The sequence below is a fragment of the Cololabis saira genome, chromosome 5, assembly GCF_033807715.1.
Source record: "Cololabis saira isolate AMF1-May2022 chromosome 5, fColSai1.1, whole genome shotgun sequence".
Taxonomy (NCBI): domain Eukaryota; kingdom Metazoa; phylum Chordata; class Actinopteri; order Beloniformes; family Belonidae; genus Cololabis; species Cololabis saira.
Genome location: NC_084591.1, coordinates 45,849,060 through 45,864,068, shown reverse-complemented (window position 1 = coordinate 45,864,068; position 15,009 = coordinate 45,849,060). Strand labels below are relative to the sequence as shown.

Below are 15,009 nucleotides of genomic sequence, written 5' to 3'. Positions count from 1 at the left end.
ACCACAGCAAGTCTTCCAGGTCCTGAAGCAGCAGAACAGCCCAGACCATCAGACTACCACCACCATGTTTTACTGTTGCTAGGATGTTCCTTTTCTGAAATGCTGTTACTTTTACACCAGATGTAATGGGACATGCACCTTCCAAAAAGTTCAACTTTTGTCTCGTCAGTCCAGAAAGTATTTCCCCCAAAGTCTTGGGGATCATCAAGATGTTTTCTGGCAAAACAGAGACGAGTCTTTATGTTCTTTTTGCTCAGCAGTGGTTTTGGTCTTGGAACTCTGCCATGCAGTCATTTTTGCCCTGTCTCTTTCTTATGGTGGAGTCATGAACGAATAGGGCCTTCGCAAACCTTCTCCAGCTACACAAAGTTTCCATACGTTTCTTTTAATTGTAAGAACTTGAGTATGTTTATGAATCCCAATCAATCACAAAATGGCAGCGTGCTCCTTCTGTTTATTAATTACCATAAATACCTGTCCAGGGACGCCCACATATGGAATAATAAATGTGCAGAGTCATCTGGCATATATATGTGAAAACATGGAAATAATGGAGGTCGACAGATACCTGACTGCAACACTGATGCTGTCTGCAAGATTGAACAGAGCAGAACAATGTATATTCTTTGCACAGCAACTTAATCAAAAGCCTTTTTAGGTTTCTTTTGAATTGTTCACTTTTGTATTTTCGCTCTTTTTTTTTCCAGAGCAAGTATTCTGGACTCTCCCGTGTGTCTGAATGCAGGAGGAAGATATTCTGCGGAGATCCGCTTCCACAAACAGCTCACGTCCAACAGCTCATACATCCTGGTTGACTCTGTAAGAAACTCTTCATTAGGTCATCTATGACTACATTTCAACTTCATCTTGGTGCCTTCCTGTTAAAATTATGATCAATATCTAAACATAGAAATCCAGCAATTTTTATTTGAGCCTGCAAATCTCAACAGGGCCATTCTATGCAATGTCATTGTGGAAAAAATGATCTAATACCCATGTTATAAACACAGGTAAAATGTACTATTTCCATTTTTGTCTCTCCCCTAGTTTTTTGCTTGTCGTTTATGATCCAGGTCTTGCTCAAGGTTTCTTCCCTCCTAAAGGGGAGTTTTTCCTTGCCATTGTTCATGTTATGTTTATGTCATAGTAATTGCTCAGGGATTTATGTTCTGGGTCTCTGGAAAGCCCCTAGAGACAACTTCTGTTGGAATAGATGCTATATAAATAAAATTAAATTGAATTGAATTGGTGATAATTACAGACATTTGAAGTTAGCTATGTAGTTGATCTGCATTTTGAACAATACCTTTCTTTAAGTGCATTTGGTGAAAATACAAATTCCTGTGCTTATACTGTATTTTCAGATGGGCCTAATTCCTAGCATTGAGTCAGCTCAAGATTTCTGCTCCAAGAGTGACCTTGACTCTTCCCGTGACTTTCACTGTACTGGTTTGGCTTTAGAGTCTGGATCTCAGGAGTCTCTACCAGAAGTCTGTGAGGGAATTATTAACGGTCTGTCAGCAAGAATCCACAATGGAGCCGTCGGTAAGCTCAATCCCAGTATACATACAGTACAATATCAGTCACAAGCACTACAGTTTGGTCAGTCTGTGAACAAATTAAGAAATATATTTATTTTGATTTCAATGCTGTAAAAGTGAGAATAAAATGTTTAGACATACCAGCGGTTCTGTTTTAAATGGTCCTGGATTGATCATTGATATGACAAGATATCCAAATTTAAAACACAGGAGACTACTAGATGAAGGACTCACAACCTATGCAGTTTAAAAGAGACCTCAATGATACTGAGCCCAAGACAATAAATGGCCATCCCTCCACTGATCACTATTGGGAGTACTCTTAACAGTACTCTGCATTTCAGTAGATACATCTGGAGACAATACCACATTAAACGGAGAGGAAAATAAAAGAGCAAAAATACTGTCCATTTGTGGCAAGGAATTGTTTGAAAGAGAAACATAACCATCTTTGTTTAATGGCAAAAGTCAATATTTTTTTTTTTTTTTTTCGTTTATTTCGGCATGTTTATATAGACACATTTCATCTCCAGAACATTATACATTGCATACTCAGCACATGACGAAAAGGGTACGGGAGAAGCTGACGCTTATCAAAGTCCCGCCCCGTTCTATGTAAGATTCATGATCACATCAACAACAGAATTCAGTAAGATACATAGTTTACCACATAGCAATTTGTCTAATTTCATCCTTCACAGTCCAGATAGCATGTATGTTTGTACACGTGTCCAGTCCACTCATCCTGATCACCGTTCCTGTGATTTACTACTGTGTCCACTGTTCAGTTATTTTAATGTCCAAGCCTCTTTTTGCATGCAATCCACTTTGCAATGGAGGTGCGTGTGTCAATGCAGATTTTGATTAGTCGCCGTCCTCTGGCTCTCTAGCCGCCTTTGCCCCCTCCGCTCGTACTGACTTCATCTCCTCCCGAGCTTTGGACACCTCCGACCATACACTGGTCAGTCTCTCCTGGATGTCAGCGAGGCCAGAGAGCAGCTTTGCCTGATCAGCTCTCACTTTTCTCAACTTTTGTAGCACCAGCATATTGCATATTGCATATTTGAGAGAAGGTGGCCTCAGGTTTCACCTATCAAACACTTAAAATACAAGCATGACTCCTCCCCAGGCAGTTTCACAATTACTTACAGTTGGATTTTTACCAACATCTCACTAGTACTACAGTACTGTTGACCTTAGTCAAACAGTTATGTAGACAAAATACCTTAATATTTGACAGAAGACATGAGTGGGTCAGTGATGGACAAATGATGCACAAGTCCCGTGACAACACTATAAATCTAAAAACCCCAAACCCTTAGTTAGAACTAAAGTAATTTTTGAGATGAGAGGTAAAACATCTTCACTTAACAAGAAAAGTCTATTTACTTTCTATTCAAGCTTTTCAGGACTAGCCAGTTTATGACAAAACATGTCATCCCAAGGCAGAAAGCAAAGAGTTTTATACAAGGATATGGACTGTTTGTTTGGTCCCCAAATGCTTATATGCATGTCTAGAAGTTATCTAGAAGTTGGGCACCATTTTTCAAAAGTCAACTTGTTAAGGTAACGGTCAAGATCTTTAGTTGATAATCCCCTTGCATAGCTTGACAAGCTGTTTCTCCTCGCCATACTTCCATTGCTTGAATGCGTGCCCATATGGTCTACGTCATCATTGTTTACAAAAACTAAAAGGGAGTTTCCCCCATTCTTGAATCCTGAACATTCCACTACTGAAATCCATTGTAAACGTAAATTTAAAGTGTAATATTTCAAAAACTATTTCCCATTATATTCTAAGGGCCTTGGAAATCCTGAAATATCTTAAAAGGTTTAAGGATTTGAAAGACCAAAAGTCATAGCACTGTACTCCTCAAGGAGCTGAATATTTTGATATCTGAATGGTTGCAATAGTTAAAAAATTGTGGAACAAGTTAAGCTATGAAAAATGGCAGAAGAAAAGGTACTAGAAAAAAAGGTATTTCCTCGGAAAATGCAGCGTTGAAGGCTGTCATGCTTAAAGAAGCATGAGGCAAGTTTGAGGCAGGATTTATGAAAAAAATGCGTATACGTTTTAAGTTTTCTAGTAATAATGTCAGATGAAGCGTTCCAAACCAAAAAGAATGAGCCCTCTAGTGTATCTCTCCGTTGCCTCGAACAGGCTGTGTGCTGCAAAATGTGCTGCAATTGTGGGCCAGAATTTCCCGCGCTGGGCTGCGGATGTGACGTCACATGACGCTGCATGCACGTTCTCCCCGTTCTCCCGTGCCGGCTTCACTGTTGGCTGCAGTACCCCCAACGGCCGTCGTGGCACTAATGAGCCTCATTTCTTATTCTTGCCTCATGCTCCTTTAATGAAAGCTGAATGAGAGCTAAACATTGGTGGAAAAACATCTGAACTGATCAAAATGAATGAAATTGCTAAAATCGGGCAAAAAATTGGAAAAAAATGCCAAAACATAGCTGAAATATTTGAAAACTGTTGATGATGGAAGAAGAGAGGAGTTGAAGACAGGAGAAAACACTTAGAAGATGAACATTTGATATTGCTCCAAAGACCCAGATTAAGTCCCAAAATAATCAATGCATTATTTAAAGTAATTTATTATTGAATAAAGGGGAAAAAGTGAAAGGAAGGGAAGGAGAACAGGAATGACTGGTTTCTGTCTGAGGTAGTTCTGGTTGTGTTCAGGGGGGTTTTGGTTGGGTTCTGGTTCTGTGTAGGATGGTTCTGGTTCTGTCTGGGGTATTTCAGGTTGCGTCGTTGGGGGTGGTTTTCATTCCGTCTGGGGTGTTTCAGAGTGGTTCTGGTTCTGTCTTGGGTGGTTAGGGTTAGATTTTGATATCTGAATGGTTGCAATAAAAAAACTGGAAGTTATATGGCGAAAAAAACGGCAGAAGAAGAGGATCTCAATGGGTTGAACGCTGACTCAGTGTTAAACCAATAAAGAGGAAAATAGGTCGAAGAGAAAAAAAATCCCAATAGGTTGAATGCTTTGTGGCAGGGCAAAATATGCAACAAAAAAACTTCAAGACACAGGTAACTGCCAAGATGATACAGAGCTGACGAGTAACTGACAACTGTTCTGCTCTCGTGAGATTACCTTGCAGAAGAGAGGGCTATGGCGGCTGCTATGGGACAAATTATGCAATTGTTGACTATAACCCAGATACTTTAGGAAGAAACGGACATTGAAATACATGATTGGAAGTCACATTTGCAAAGCATTACAAACATTAACTGTTTATTTCTGTTCCACTTGGTGTCAGCCTGCAGGTGCAACGCCATTGGCTCCCTTGGAAAGGCCTGCAGTAAGCTGGGCGGGATCTGTGACTGTAAACCCAATGTAATTGGCCGTTGCTGTGATACCTGTGCACCACTAACGTTTGGATTTGGACCTGAAGGATGTAAACGTAAGAACATCAAACTGATATGAAAATCCATCCAAATTCAAAAACTAAAGGATAGACTAAATGTTTTTTTCTCAAATGATGTTTGCAGGATGTAGGTGTGAACCTGAAGGCTCTGTATCGAAATCGTGTGATCAGATCAGTGGTCAGTGTGCGTGTCGCTCAGAGGTATCCGGCCGTCGCTGTGATCGCTGTAAGACGGGGTTCTGGGGATTCCCCGCCTGTCGACCCTGTGAATGCAACGGACTGTCGGAGACGTGTGATGGAGAGACGGGAGTGTGTCTGGACTGCAGGAAGCACTCGACTGGGCCACACTGCGACAGGTTTGACATTCTATGTCTCTGTATAAGGGATTACAATCATTTTGACCCCCCTCAATTTTTCTTTTAGTTTTTTCTTAAAATTAATTCAGTTCTATTTACTCATCAATTTCAACAAAATGCTAAACAATGATAAGAAAAGATTCTTTATGAATTCTAAAAAAGAAGCTTAAGGTTATAAGTCTTCAGAAACTTGTTTTGATACTTTACTTTTAATAATCTACCTCAAGATTTTGTTGGGATTTTTGATCTGTATTTATTGTCTCTCTCTGACCATTATACTCAGTTGAATTTACATATTTCTCACTTTAGCAGACATCTAAGCTGCTTTGAAACACAAACAGAATGCATCGAGGATATTGCTCCAAAGACCCAGATTAAGTCCCAAAATAATCAAAGCATTGTTTAAAGTAATTTATTGCCAATTCATTCAACAGCTATGGCTGCTAATCTTGTGCATTATTTCAATGCAAGTTTCTTCAATGGCAAAATGTGGCTTATGGGGGGTGGGGCGTCCTTTTAAAGAGAATATGCTTTGGCCAGTTGATTAGATGTCGACATTATTCTTGCATTCTTTACCAAAATGTGTTTTTGTCTAAAACAACCATCTTAAATAAGCATATATAATGAGAGCTTCCTAAAAAAGTTGGCAACTCAAACAAAAATTAAAGCTGCAAGCAGCGATGAGCGGGCCTCCACCCTTGTGCACGTTCAGGCTGCAGTGGAAGCTTGTATGACTTGATGTAGATTCTTGTAGATTCTTCAGGCCTGGACATTTAGTGGATGAAACCACCCACGACTCTCAAACCATTCAAAAGTTATGGCAGAAAGTAGGAACTATCAGATATCGACCAATCGGAAGAAGGGGCGGGGCTAATCCATGCCAATAAAGGTCAAGTACTCAAAACTAAGTCTGATGACACCACCCATGAGTCTTTATGTCAAACCATTCAAAAGTTATGGCAGAAAGTAGGAACTATCAAATATGGACCAATCAGATGAAGGGGGGTGCGCTTTTTGGCGTCTATCGTCGCCACGGTAACACTTTTAACTGAGAAAAGTAATGCCCATCGTCGCAGGATCGAGACGCACATTTGGATGTATAACACACCTGGGTGCACGTTACGGTTCGGGCGAAGAAGCGGCCGAAGAAATGGCATAAATTGCGCCAAAATGACACGATTAATCGAAAATGGCCGACTTCCTGTTGGGTTTCGGCCATGGCGCCAAGAGACTTTTCTTTAAGTTGTGACATGATACAGGTGTGTACCGATTTTCGTGCATGTACGTCAAACCGTCTCGTGGGGCTTGAGGCACAAAGTATTCTAGGGGGCGCTGTTGAGCCATTAGGCCACGCCCATTAATGCAAACCATTAAATATCACATTTTTCGGCAGGCCTGGTTTGCGTGCAAAATTTGGTGACTTTTGGGGCACGTTTAGGGGGGCAAAAAGGCCCTCATTTCGTCGGAAAAATAAAAAATAAAAAAATGAGAAAAAAAAAAGAAATTCCTACAGATACAATAGGGCCTTCGCACTGTCAGTGCTCGGGCCCTAATAACACCTGCCTAAACCATGAAAGGTTATAGTGCCTCCTAAACTCTAAAAAACACATACAAATGGAATGCAGTGTAAGGTGTACACACAAACAAAATGCAATGGTTTTTAAATCTCATAGAACCATATCTTATTCACAGTAGAACGTGTCAAATGTTAAATTTGATTGATTTGATTGAAAGAGAAAAATGTGACCATTTCATAAAAAAGGTTTTTGACAACTGAAAACAGTTTTGACACTGACTTATAGGAAAAGAGGCTAGAGGGGGAAAAAGGGCTAAAGAAAAAAAGAACTAATCCTACACAAACAGACATGTGGTCTTATTATGGAAACTCTGTGTTGATGATGTAGGTGTGTGGATGGTTACCATGGTAACCCAGTCTCCAGACAACCCTGTCAGCCCTGCCTCTGTCCGGATCTTCGGACCAGTGAGCGATTCTTTGCCACTTCTTGTGACCATCAGTCCTTGAGTCTGACCTGTAAATGCCTGGAGGGCCACACAGGTAGGACCTGACGTTAAGTCATCTGATTTAAGTCTGTGGACGCTCTCGTGAGTTTTTGTTCAAGGTTTAGGTTCCTGTAAGCCCAGTATTTAGGTATAAGTATAAATTGGTATTGGATCTATGACATGACAAAAGCACATTTCACCTGATCTCATTTTGAAAAGCCAAGCCAGGGTTGCATAAAGTCTGCCTTATCTAAAGTGAACCACTCTGACCCACTCAGGGACACGCTGTGAAAGATGCAGCCCTGGTTTCTATGGGGATCTGACGTTGCCACGCGCCCGCTGTAAGCCATGTCCATGCAACGACAACACTGACCCAGACGATCATGATGCATGTGACGGCACAACTGGAGAATGTTTGCGCTGCCTTCACAACACAGCAGGACCCCACTGTGAAAACTGCAAACCTGGTTACTATGGCAATGCCTTGCGACAGACCTGCAAAGGTAAGACCAGAAAAAAAACAGTAAGTAAATACATGAACATCTTCAATAACATCTCATTGATGCAAGGAAGCACCATCAACTTTCTGCTGGACTTGTCCAACGGTTTCCAAACTAGGTCTACAGATTTATGGATAAAAAAGAGCCGTCTGTTGAAGTTCACTTTTATAGATCCTAAGTTCCCTTTTAATAACTGTCGTCATCAAATTCACCTCAGAGAGGTGGAGACCCACAGTCTTCCATTGATGGAGTCTTCCTTGACTGAGCCTTGTTTGCCACTCTGACGGTCCATCCAGTCCATATTCGGTGCACACTCAGTCCAAAATTTACAAAACTAGGTCCTTTACAAATCTTACAAATCTTGTACAAACCTTACAAATCTTGCTTAGAAAGCTATGATTCTTGTGATTCCAGCAATATAAACAATTTCAGGATATAATCATAGCAGGTGGTACAAATCAACACCACAATCAAACAAACAAAGATTTGCGCAGATGACGCAACTTACCAATGAAGCTTCATAGAACAAGTCCGGTCAAAAATATTCCCACACAAATGGTCTGGTTACAGTCAGAAAGGTCCAGTAGATCCAATCCAGTAAAGTATTTAGTCCAAAATACATTATTATACCAGTAAATATCCACAAACAGCATGTGATCATGTGATCGTCAACGGATGATCACATGTTCTTATGTTTACATGTCTCTCACTCCGTCCTGCACGTCTGCAGACGGGACACCGCGGTGTCAAAATGGAGCCTGCACCTCTCCTTTTGATTGACATGTCATCCAGCCATACAGGAGCTTCCCTGTCCCCTCCACCGACTTCATAGCGAATGAGCGCCTTTATGGAAATGATGTCTGACTTTTGTCATGAAAAAAATTTTGTCAATTGCAGCAATCGCCCTGGTGACTGGCACATTGTATAGCCAATGAAATGCTGAAAACAATGATATGACGCTTCAGTGGGTCGGGATAAATCCTACAGCAGGAAATTCAATCAGAATGTGAGAATCGCTGCTTGGATGAGACGCGCGTCCGTGTTTTGACTCTTTATATGTATTTATATATATATTTCAGCAATATTTATAGTGAATCTGGATATATGATAGGATACCTCTAAGTGTCAGCTTTGATTAGAGGCCAAAATTATGACTGTACATTCAAAGGTTCAAGAGTTATGCCCATGGGACATAATCTAATGTCTAATAATAATAATACAAGTCTTTGTAAGACATAATCTTACAAAAACATGTGTAAAATACTCATTTTTTGTTTGAAATTTCAAATTTGAAATTGCACTAGATAAAGCTTCATGCTGTGGTCTCAATGTCTTTTCCAGCTAATAAGTCACAGCTTCACTCATCTGCAGACATCTGATTACAAAACAACAACACATTTCCAGCTGAAATAAAAACCTTCTATTTCAGTGTGTTCAAAGTTAGATTACTCAATAGTAGCACTTAGTGACTCTGACAAGGAGGGAAAACTTGAGAGTGTTACCTTTCAAAAGAGACCAGAACCATCCATGTACTTCAAACGGTTCAAGAACAGCTTTCAATTTACTTTGGGTATAACTTGGATAGGCGTTTTGGGTGAGACTGATTGTGCTGTTTAGTTATTAATTCTTGATATTTAGGTAGTGATTTATTCTTTTGATAACCCTTTCATACCCTTTAATAAGTAAACAAGCACGTGTTGAATGTAATTTACAAATTCTTGTGGATGTAATTCTTTGTGTTTCCTAGAATGCTCTTGTGACAGGCGAGGAACCCAGGTGACCCAATGTCCTCTAGATAGTCCCTGCTTTTGCAATCCAAGAACGGGCCAGTGTCCGTGCCGGAGGGGAGTGGTGGGAGACCTGTGTGACGAGTGTGAGGACGGATACTGGAACCTGGACGGGGCATCGGGATGCCAACCCTGCAAATGTGATCCTACCAACTCCCTCTCTAACGTCTGTAACAAGGCAAGGCTACCGGGATGACAGATATCTGTTTCAAATTGAAAATGGGATGCAGGTTTTATTTACTGCTTTAAATCTAATGCACTATTTGCACTGGAATAAAAATTACCTCTGGACCTGAGCTAATTCTGAAATTACACCTCAAAATCTACATTTAGTTCCATGCATACTGGATAAATGTTAAATAAATGTACCGGTATGTAATTTACACAGACATCGATCCTGGAGGTGACATGGAGGCAGAGCATTTTATTAACCCTTGTACTGTCTTTGGGTCAAAATGACCTCATTCTCTTATCCTTCTTTCCTCCTACTCTCTCCTTCCTTCCTTCCTTCCTTCCTTCCTTCCTTCCTTCCTTCCTTCCTTCCTTCCTTCCTTCCTTCCTTCCTTCCTTCCTTCCTTCCTTCCTTCCTTCCTTCCTTCCTTCCTTCCTTCCTTCCTTCCTCCTACTCTCTCCTTCCTTCCTTCCTTCTTTCCTCCTACTCTCTCCTTCCTTCCTTCCTTCCTTCCTTCTTTCCTCCTACTCTCTCCTTCCTTCCTTCCTTCCTTCCTTCCTTCCTTCCTTCCTTCCTTCCTTCCTTCCTTCCTTCCTTCCTTCCTTCCTTCCTTCCTTCCTTCTTTCCTTCCTCCTTCCTTCCTTCTTTCTTTCTTTCCTTCTTTTATTCTTCCTTCCTTCTTTCTTTCCTTCTTTTATTCTTCCTTCCTTCTTTCTTTCCTTCTTTTCATTCTTCCTTCCTTCCTTCCTTCCTTCCTTCCTTCCTTCCTTCCTTCCTCCTTTCCTCCTGCTCTCTCCTTCCTCCTTCCCTTCCTCTTTCCTTCCTTCCTTCTTTTCTCCCTTCTTTTCTCCCTTCCTTCTTTCCTTCCTTCCTCCTCCTTCCTTCCTTCTTTCTTTCTTTCCTTCTTTTATTCTTCCTTCCTTCTTTCTTTCCTTCTTTTCATTCTTCCTTCCTTCCTTCCTTCCTTCCTTCCTTCCTTCCTTCCTTCCTTCCTTCCTTCCTTCCTTCCTTCCTTCCTTCCTTCCTTCCTTCCTTCCTTCCTTCCTTCCTTCCTTCTTTCCTTATTTTATTCTTCCTTCCTTCTTTCTTTCCTTCTTTTCATTCTTCCTTCCTTCCTTCCTTCCTTCCTTCCTTCCTTCCTTCCTTCCTTCCTTCCTCCTTTCCTCCTGCTCTCTCCTTCCTTCTTCCCTTCCTCTTTCCTTCCTTCCTTCCTTCCTTCCTTCCTTCCTTCCTTCCTTCCTTCCTTCCTTCCTTCCTTCCTTCCTTCCTTCCTTCCTTCCTTTCTTCCTTCCTTCCTTCCTTCCTTCCTTCCTTCCGTCCTTCCTTCCTTCCGTCCTTCCTACCTTCCTTCTTTCTTTCCTTCTTTTCATCCTTCCTTCATTCTTTCTTTCCTTATTTTATTCTTCCTTCCTTCTTTCTTTCCTTCTTGTCATTCTTCCTTCCTTCCTTCCTTCTTTCCTTCCTTCCTTCCTTCCTTCCCCTATAGTGACTACAGTAACAGCAAATTTAACGGTAAGCATAACTAGAACTTTCTTCGAAACCCTTAAGGTTTTGCATTTGCAGAGGCGTGATGCAGAAAACATGTCTGTCTTCTGCTGATCTGGACTTCTTTTTCAGAAGTCTCCATGTAAGGCTTAATGTTGATTAATTTCTGCATGATCATCATCTATAAATATCAGATCATCAATTATAGGGGATGGATATAGGCTAAAGTTATAACATATATCGCACTATGTACCGCAATTTCCAAAATGAAACCGGGAAAGAGGCAGAAAAGGCGACAAGAGAACCAGTCACATCACCAAATTACTGACATGCATTCGGATAGAATTAAAATCATCTCCTGACCTCAGTGTTCGCTGAAATAGGTATTTTGCTGTGGAAGTTTTACTTCTTACAGACATGGCCTATTCCTACAGGATTAGAATCACAGACATCCTCCATAATTATTAAAAATGACCGCAGGTCCCCAAATAATTTAATCCTGTGCGAATGGGGTATAATTCTCTTATTTAGCGCTCAATTGAAATCAACTGTTTCAAAATTGTAATGTTTAAGCATAATTGTGGTTCAATGTTAAAGTTGATAGCCTTTTAAAATATGGGCAATAAACCATAAAAGGAAAATATTCCAAGAATATAACATTATTTTAAGAATAATAACTTCTTATGTTTGGTGAATGGTTGACGATAACACTACTGACAGAAGCTGTGATTCACCAGGTGACCGGACAGTGTCCATGTCGTGCTGAGTTTGGAGGAAAACAGTGCGATGAATGTGGAAAAAATCATTTTGGGAATCCAGACCTGCAGTGTATCTGTGAGTGAAAGATCTAAATTGTCTTTAAGCTTATTCTGCAACAAAGTTCCATTTTATTTTGGTTAAATTCACCTCATTGTATTTAGCTTGTGGCTGTAACCTGGAAGGAACAGCGGATCCATCGTGTGACTCTGAAACGGGCGAGTGTTTCTGCCGGACTGGAGTCACGGGTAGTCTCTGTGATGAGTGTGCCCCCGGCTATGAGTCAACATTTCCAGAATGTAAAGAATGCCATCCGTGCATCAGCCTTTGGATCAAAAACATCACTGATGTCCAACGAGCTGCAGAGAAGATGGAAACATTAATTGTTGACCGTGGCGATAGCCTGGAGCCCAAAGACAGCCGCCACGAGCAGCAGGTTGAGGAGATGCAGTCGAAGCTGAATAGCCTTGCCGGCCTCACAGGTCTCTCACTACCAAAGGTGGAGAAGATGGAAAAATTGTTCCTGAAGATGATGTAAGTTGTGCAGTTCTTAACCTGTGGTTTTAGAACCACAAGTTTTAAAAGTAGTACCGCCAGTGTCTATTTTTAGTGCCCGAGCACTTACAGTACACTGCGAAGGCCCTATTGTATCTGTAGGAATTTTCCTTCTTTCTTCTTTTTCTTTCTTTATTTTTCCGACGAAAGGAGGAACTTTTCCCCCCCCTAAACGTGCCCCAAAAGTCACCAAATTTTGCACGCAAGTCAGGCCTGGTTATAAATGTGATATTTAATGGTTTGCATTAATGGGCGTGGCCTAACGGCTCAACAGCGCCCTCTAGAAAACTTTGTGCCTCAAGCCCCACAATACTGTTTGACGTACATGCACAAAAATCGGTAAAACACCTGTATCATGTCGCAACTTAAAGAAAAGTCTCTTGGCGACATGGCCGAAACGAACAGGAAGTCGGCCATTTTGAATTAATCGTGTAATTTTGGCGCAATTTATGCCATTTCTTCGGCAGTTAATACGGCCGAACCGTATACATCAAAATGTGCGTCTCCATCCTGCGACGACGCGCATTACTTTTCTCAGTCAAAAGCGTTACCGTGGCGACGATCAACGCCAAAAAGCGTCTTCATCTGATTGGTCCATATCTGATAGTTCCTACTTTCTGCCATAACTTTTGAATGGTTTTATATAGAGAGTCGTGGCTGGTTTCATCCGCTAAATGTCCAAGTCTGAAGAATCTACATCAAGTCATACAAGCTTCCACTGCAGCCTGAACGTGCACAAGGGTGGAGGACCGTTCATTGCTGCTTGCAGCTTTAATTTATTTTTTGTCATTGTATTCAGATTTAGATTCATATTTCTTTGGCACTCTGACATTACAGCGATGCACTACAGAACGATTGCACAGTTTGTTTAGCAGTCTGATGGGGTTTGGATAAATATTGACATACAGACAGACACAGACATACATAAGTGTGTAAGGAAGCTTAGGTCCTTCAGTGTTTGCAGCAAGATGTTGACTATCCTCTATAAGTCTGTTATGGAGAGTTTAATCACATCTGCAGTTATCTGTTGAGGGAGCAGCATCCTTCCTCCTTTTACACAAAGATCCAACAACCCTGAGCATCCTCTTCACAACAGAGTAACTCAGCAACAGCGTCTTCAGATCTGCTGCAACACAGACCTTTACAGGAAAATACTAATATAATGATTCATCGTTTACATGCTAATATTGATGGCTATACTTTTATACATGAATGTAAACACACACACACTTGCATAAGTATCCACATGTCTGTATCTTTTCTGTCTTGCCCACAGTAAATTGAAAGATGCCATTGATACTAATAAGATCCTGATCAATCCATCTTTACTCGTCAACACTGAAATTGACAACATTCAGTTGGAGTTTAAGAAGCTGCTGAACAACTTAAGAGCCAAACTCACAGACTCAAACGATAAAGAAAAAGAGAAAACTGAAGGTATGTATCATTGCATTTTATCACACTCACTGTAAAACATAAGTTTGTTTTTGGCTCATAAATAATCCATAGCTTTGTGCCTTGTGCATCGTGCTTACAATGTGTATAGATATTCATTATTTGGGCTATTTAAAGAATGAACTGAATTAGTGTTGATCTTCAATTTAATTGTTGGAATGTATAAAAATGAAAAACCTTTTGAATTGCCAAAGAACTTTAAATTCATCCAAATAATGATTAAGATCAAGAAGAGGTGGAAGAAAGGGGAAAGGAAGCGAAGGAGAAGAGGACTAATGCCGCGTTCCATTTACCTCGGAAATCGGAACTGGGAACTGGGAATTGCAGCCATCTTGGAATGGTAACTCGGGGGTGGTGAAGCTTCTCCCACTTTCCCAGTAGCAAATCCCACTTCGAGGGGCGTTCCAGTTGAAAATTCCGACTGGGAACTAGGAGATTCCGACTTCCGAGGACAAATGGAACGCGGCATTAGAATGGAGCTAAGAAGAAGAAAAAGGAAGGGATAGTAGACAGAAATGAAGGAAGACATTGACAGAAGTGCAGAGAGGGAGACATACAGGCAGAGATGTATAAATATAGAAATACATATGATGTTATAATTACATCATATGTCACTGTAGTTTAACCAAAGGAAAATCACATTGAAGGTTTCTTAACTAAAGTTAATTCAGACATTCCAGTCTTAAAGTTTGTCCCATGGAGATAGGGTTGCTTGAGACGAAGTCAGGTCCGGTTTTTCTCCCCTTTTTGTCAGTTTTATGACTCTTGACGCTACAGTGGGGAGAACAAGTATTATATACACTGCCGATTTTGCAGGTTTTCCCACTTGGAAAGCATGTAGAAGTCTGTAATTTTTATCATAGGTACTGTTCAACTGTGAGTGATGGAATCTAAAAAAAAAATCCAGAAAATCACATTGTATGATTTTTAAGTAATTTGCATTTTATTGCATGACATAAGTATTTGATACATCAGAAAAACAGAACTTAATATTTGGTACAGAAACCTTTGTTTGCAATTACA

At 40.6% G+C, this 15,009-nt stretch overlaps 1 protein-coding gene across 1 annotated transcript in view; it reads left to right on the top strand.

Moving 5' to 3' along the window:
- lamb4 (laminin, beta 4) overlaps positions 1–15,009 on the top strand; it is a 64,007-nt gene that overhangs the window by 35,829 nt on the left and 13,169 nt on the right. The window contains exons 17-26 of the mRNA XM_061722272.1: positions 708–819; positions 1,365–1,545; positions 4,812–4,955; positions 5,044–5,275; positions 7,180–7,331; positions 7,555–7,779; positions 9,524–9,741; positions 11,958–12,054; positions 12,141–12,510; positions 13,808–13,968. Of these exons, the coding sequence (XP_061578256.1) occupies positions 708–819; positions 1,365–1,545; positions 4,812–4,955; positions 5,044–5,275; positions 7,180–7,331; positions 7,555–7,779; positions 9,524–9,741; positions 11,958–12,054; positions 12,141–12,510; positions 13,808–13,968 (1,892 nt within the window). The remainder of the gene's footprint in view (positions 1–707; positions 820–1,364; positions 1,546–4,811; positions 4,956–5,043; positions 5,276–7,179; positions 7,332–7,554; positions 7,780–9,523; positions 9,742–11,957; positions 12,055–12,140; positions 12,511–13,807; positions 13,969–15,009) is intronic.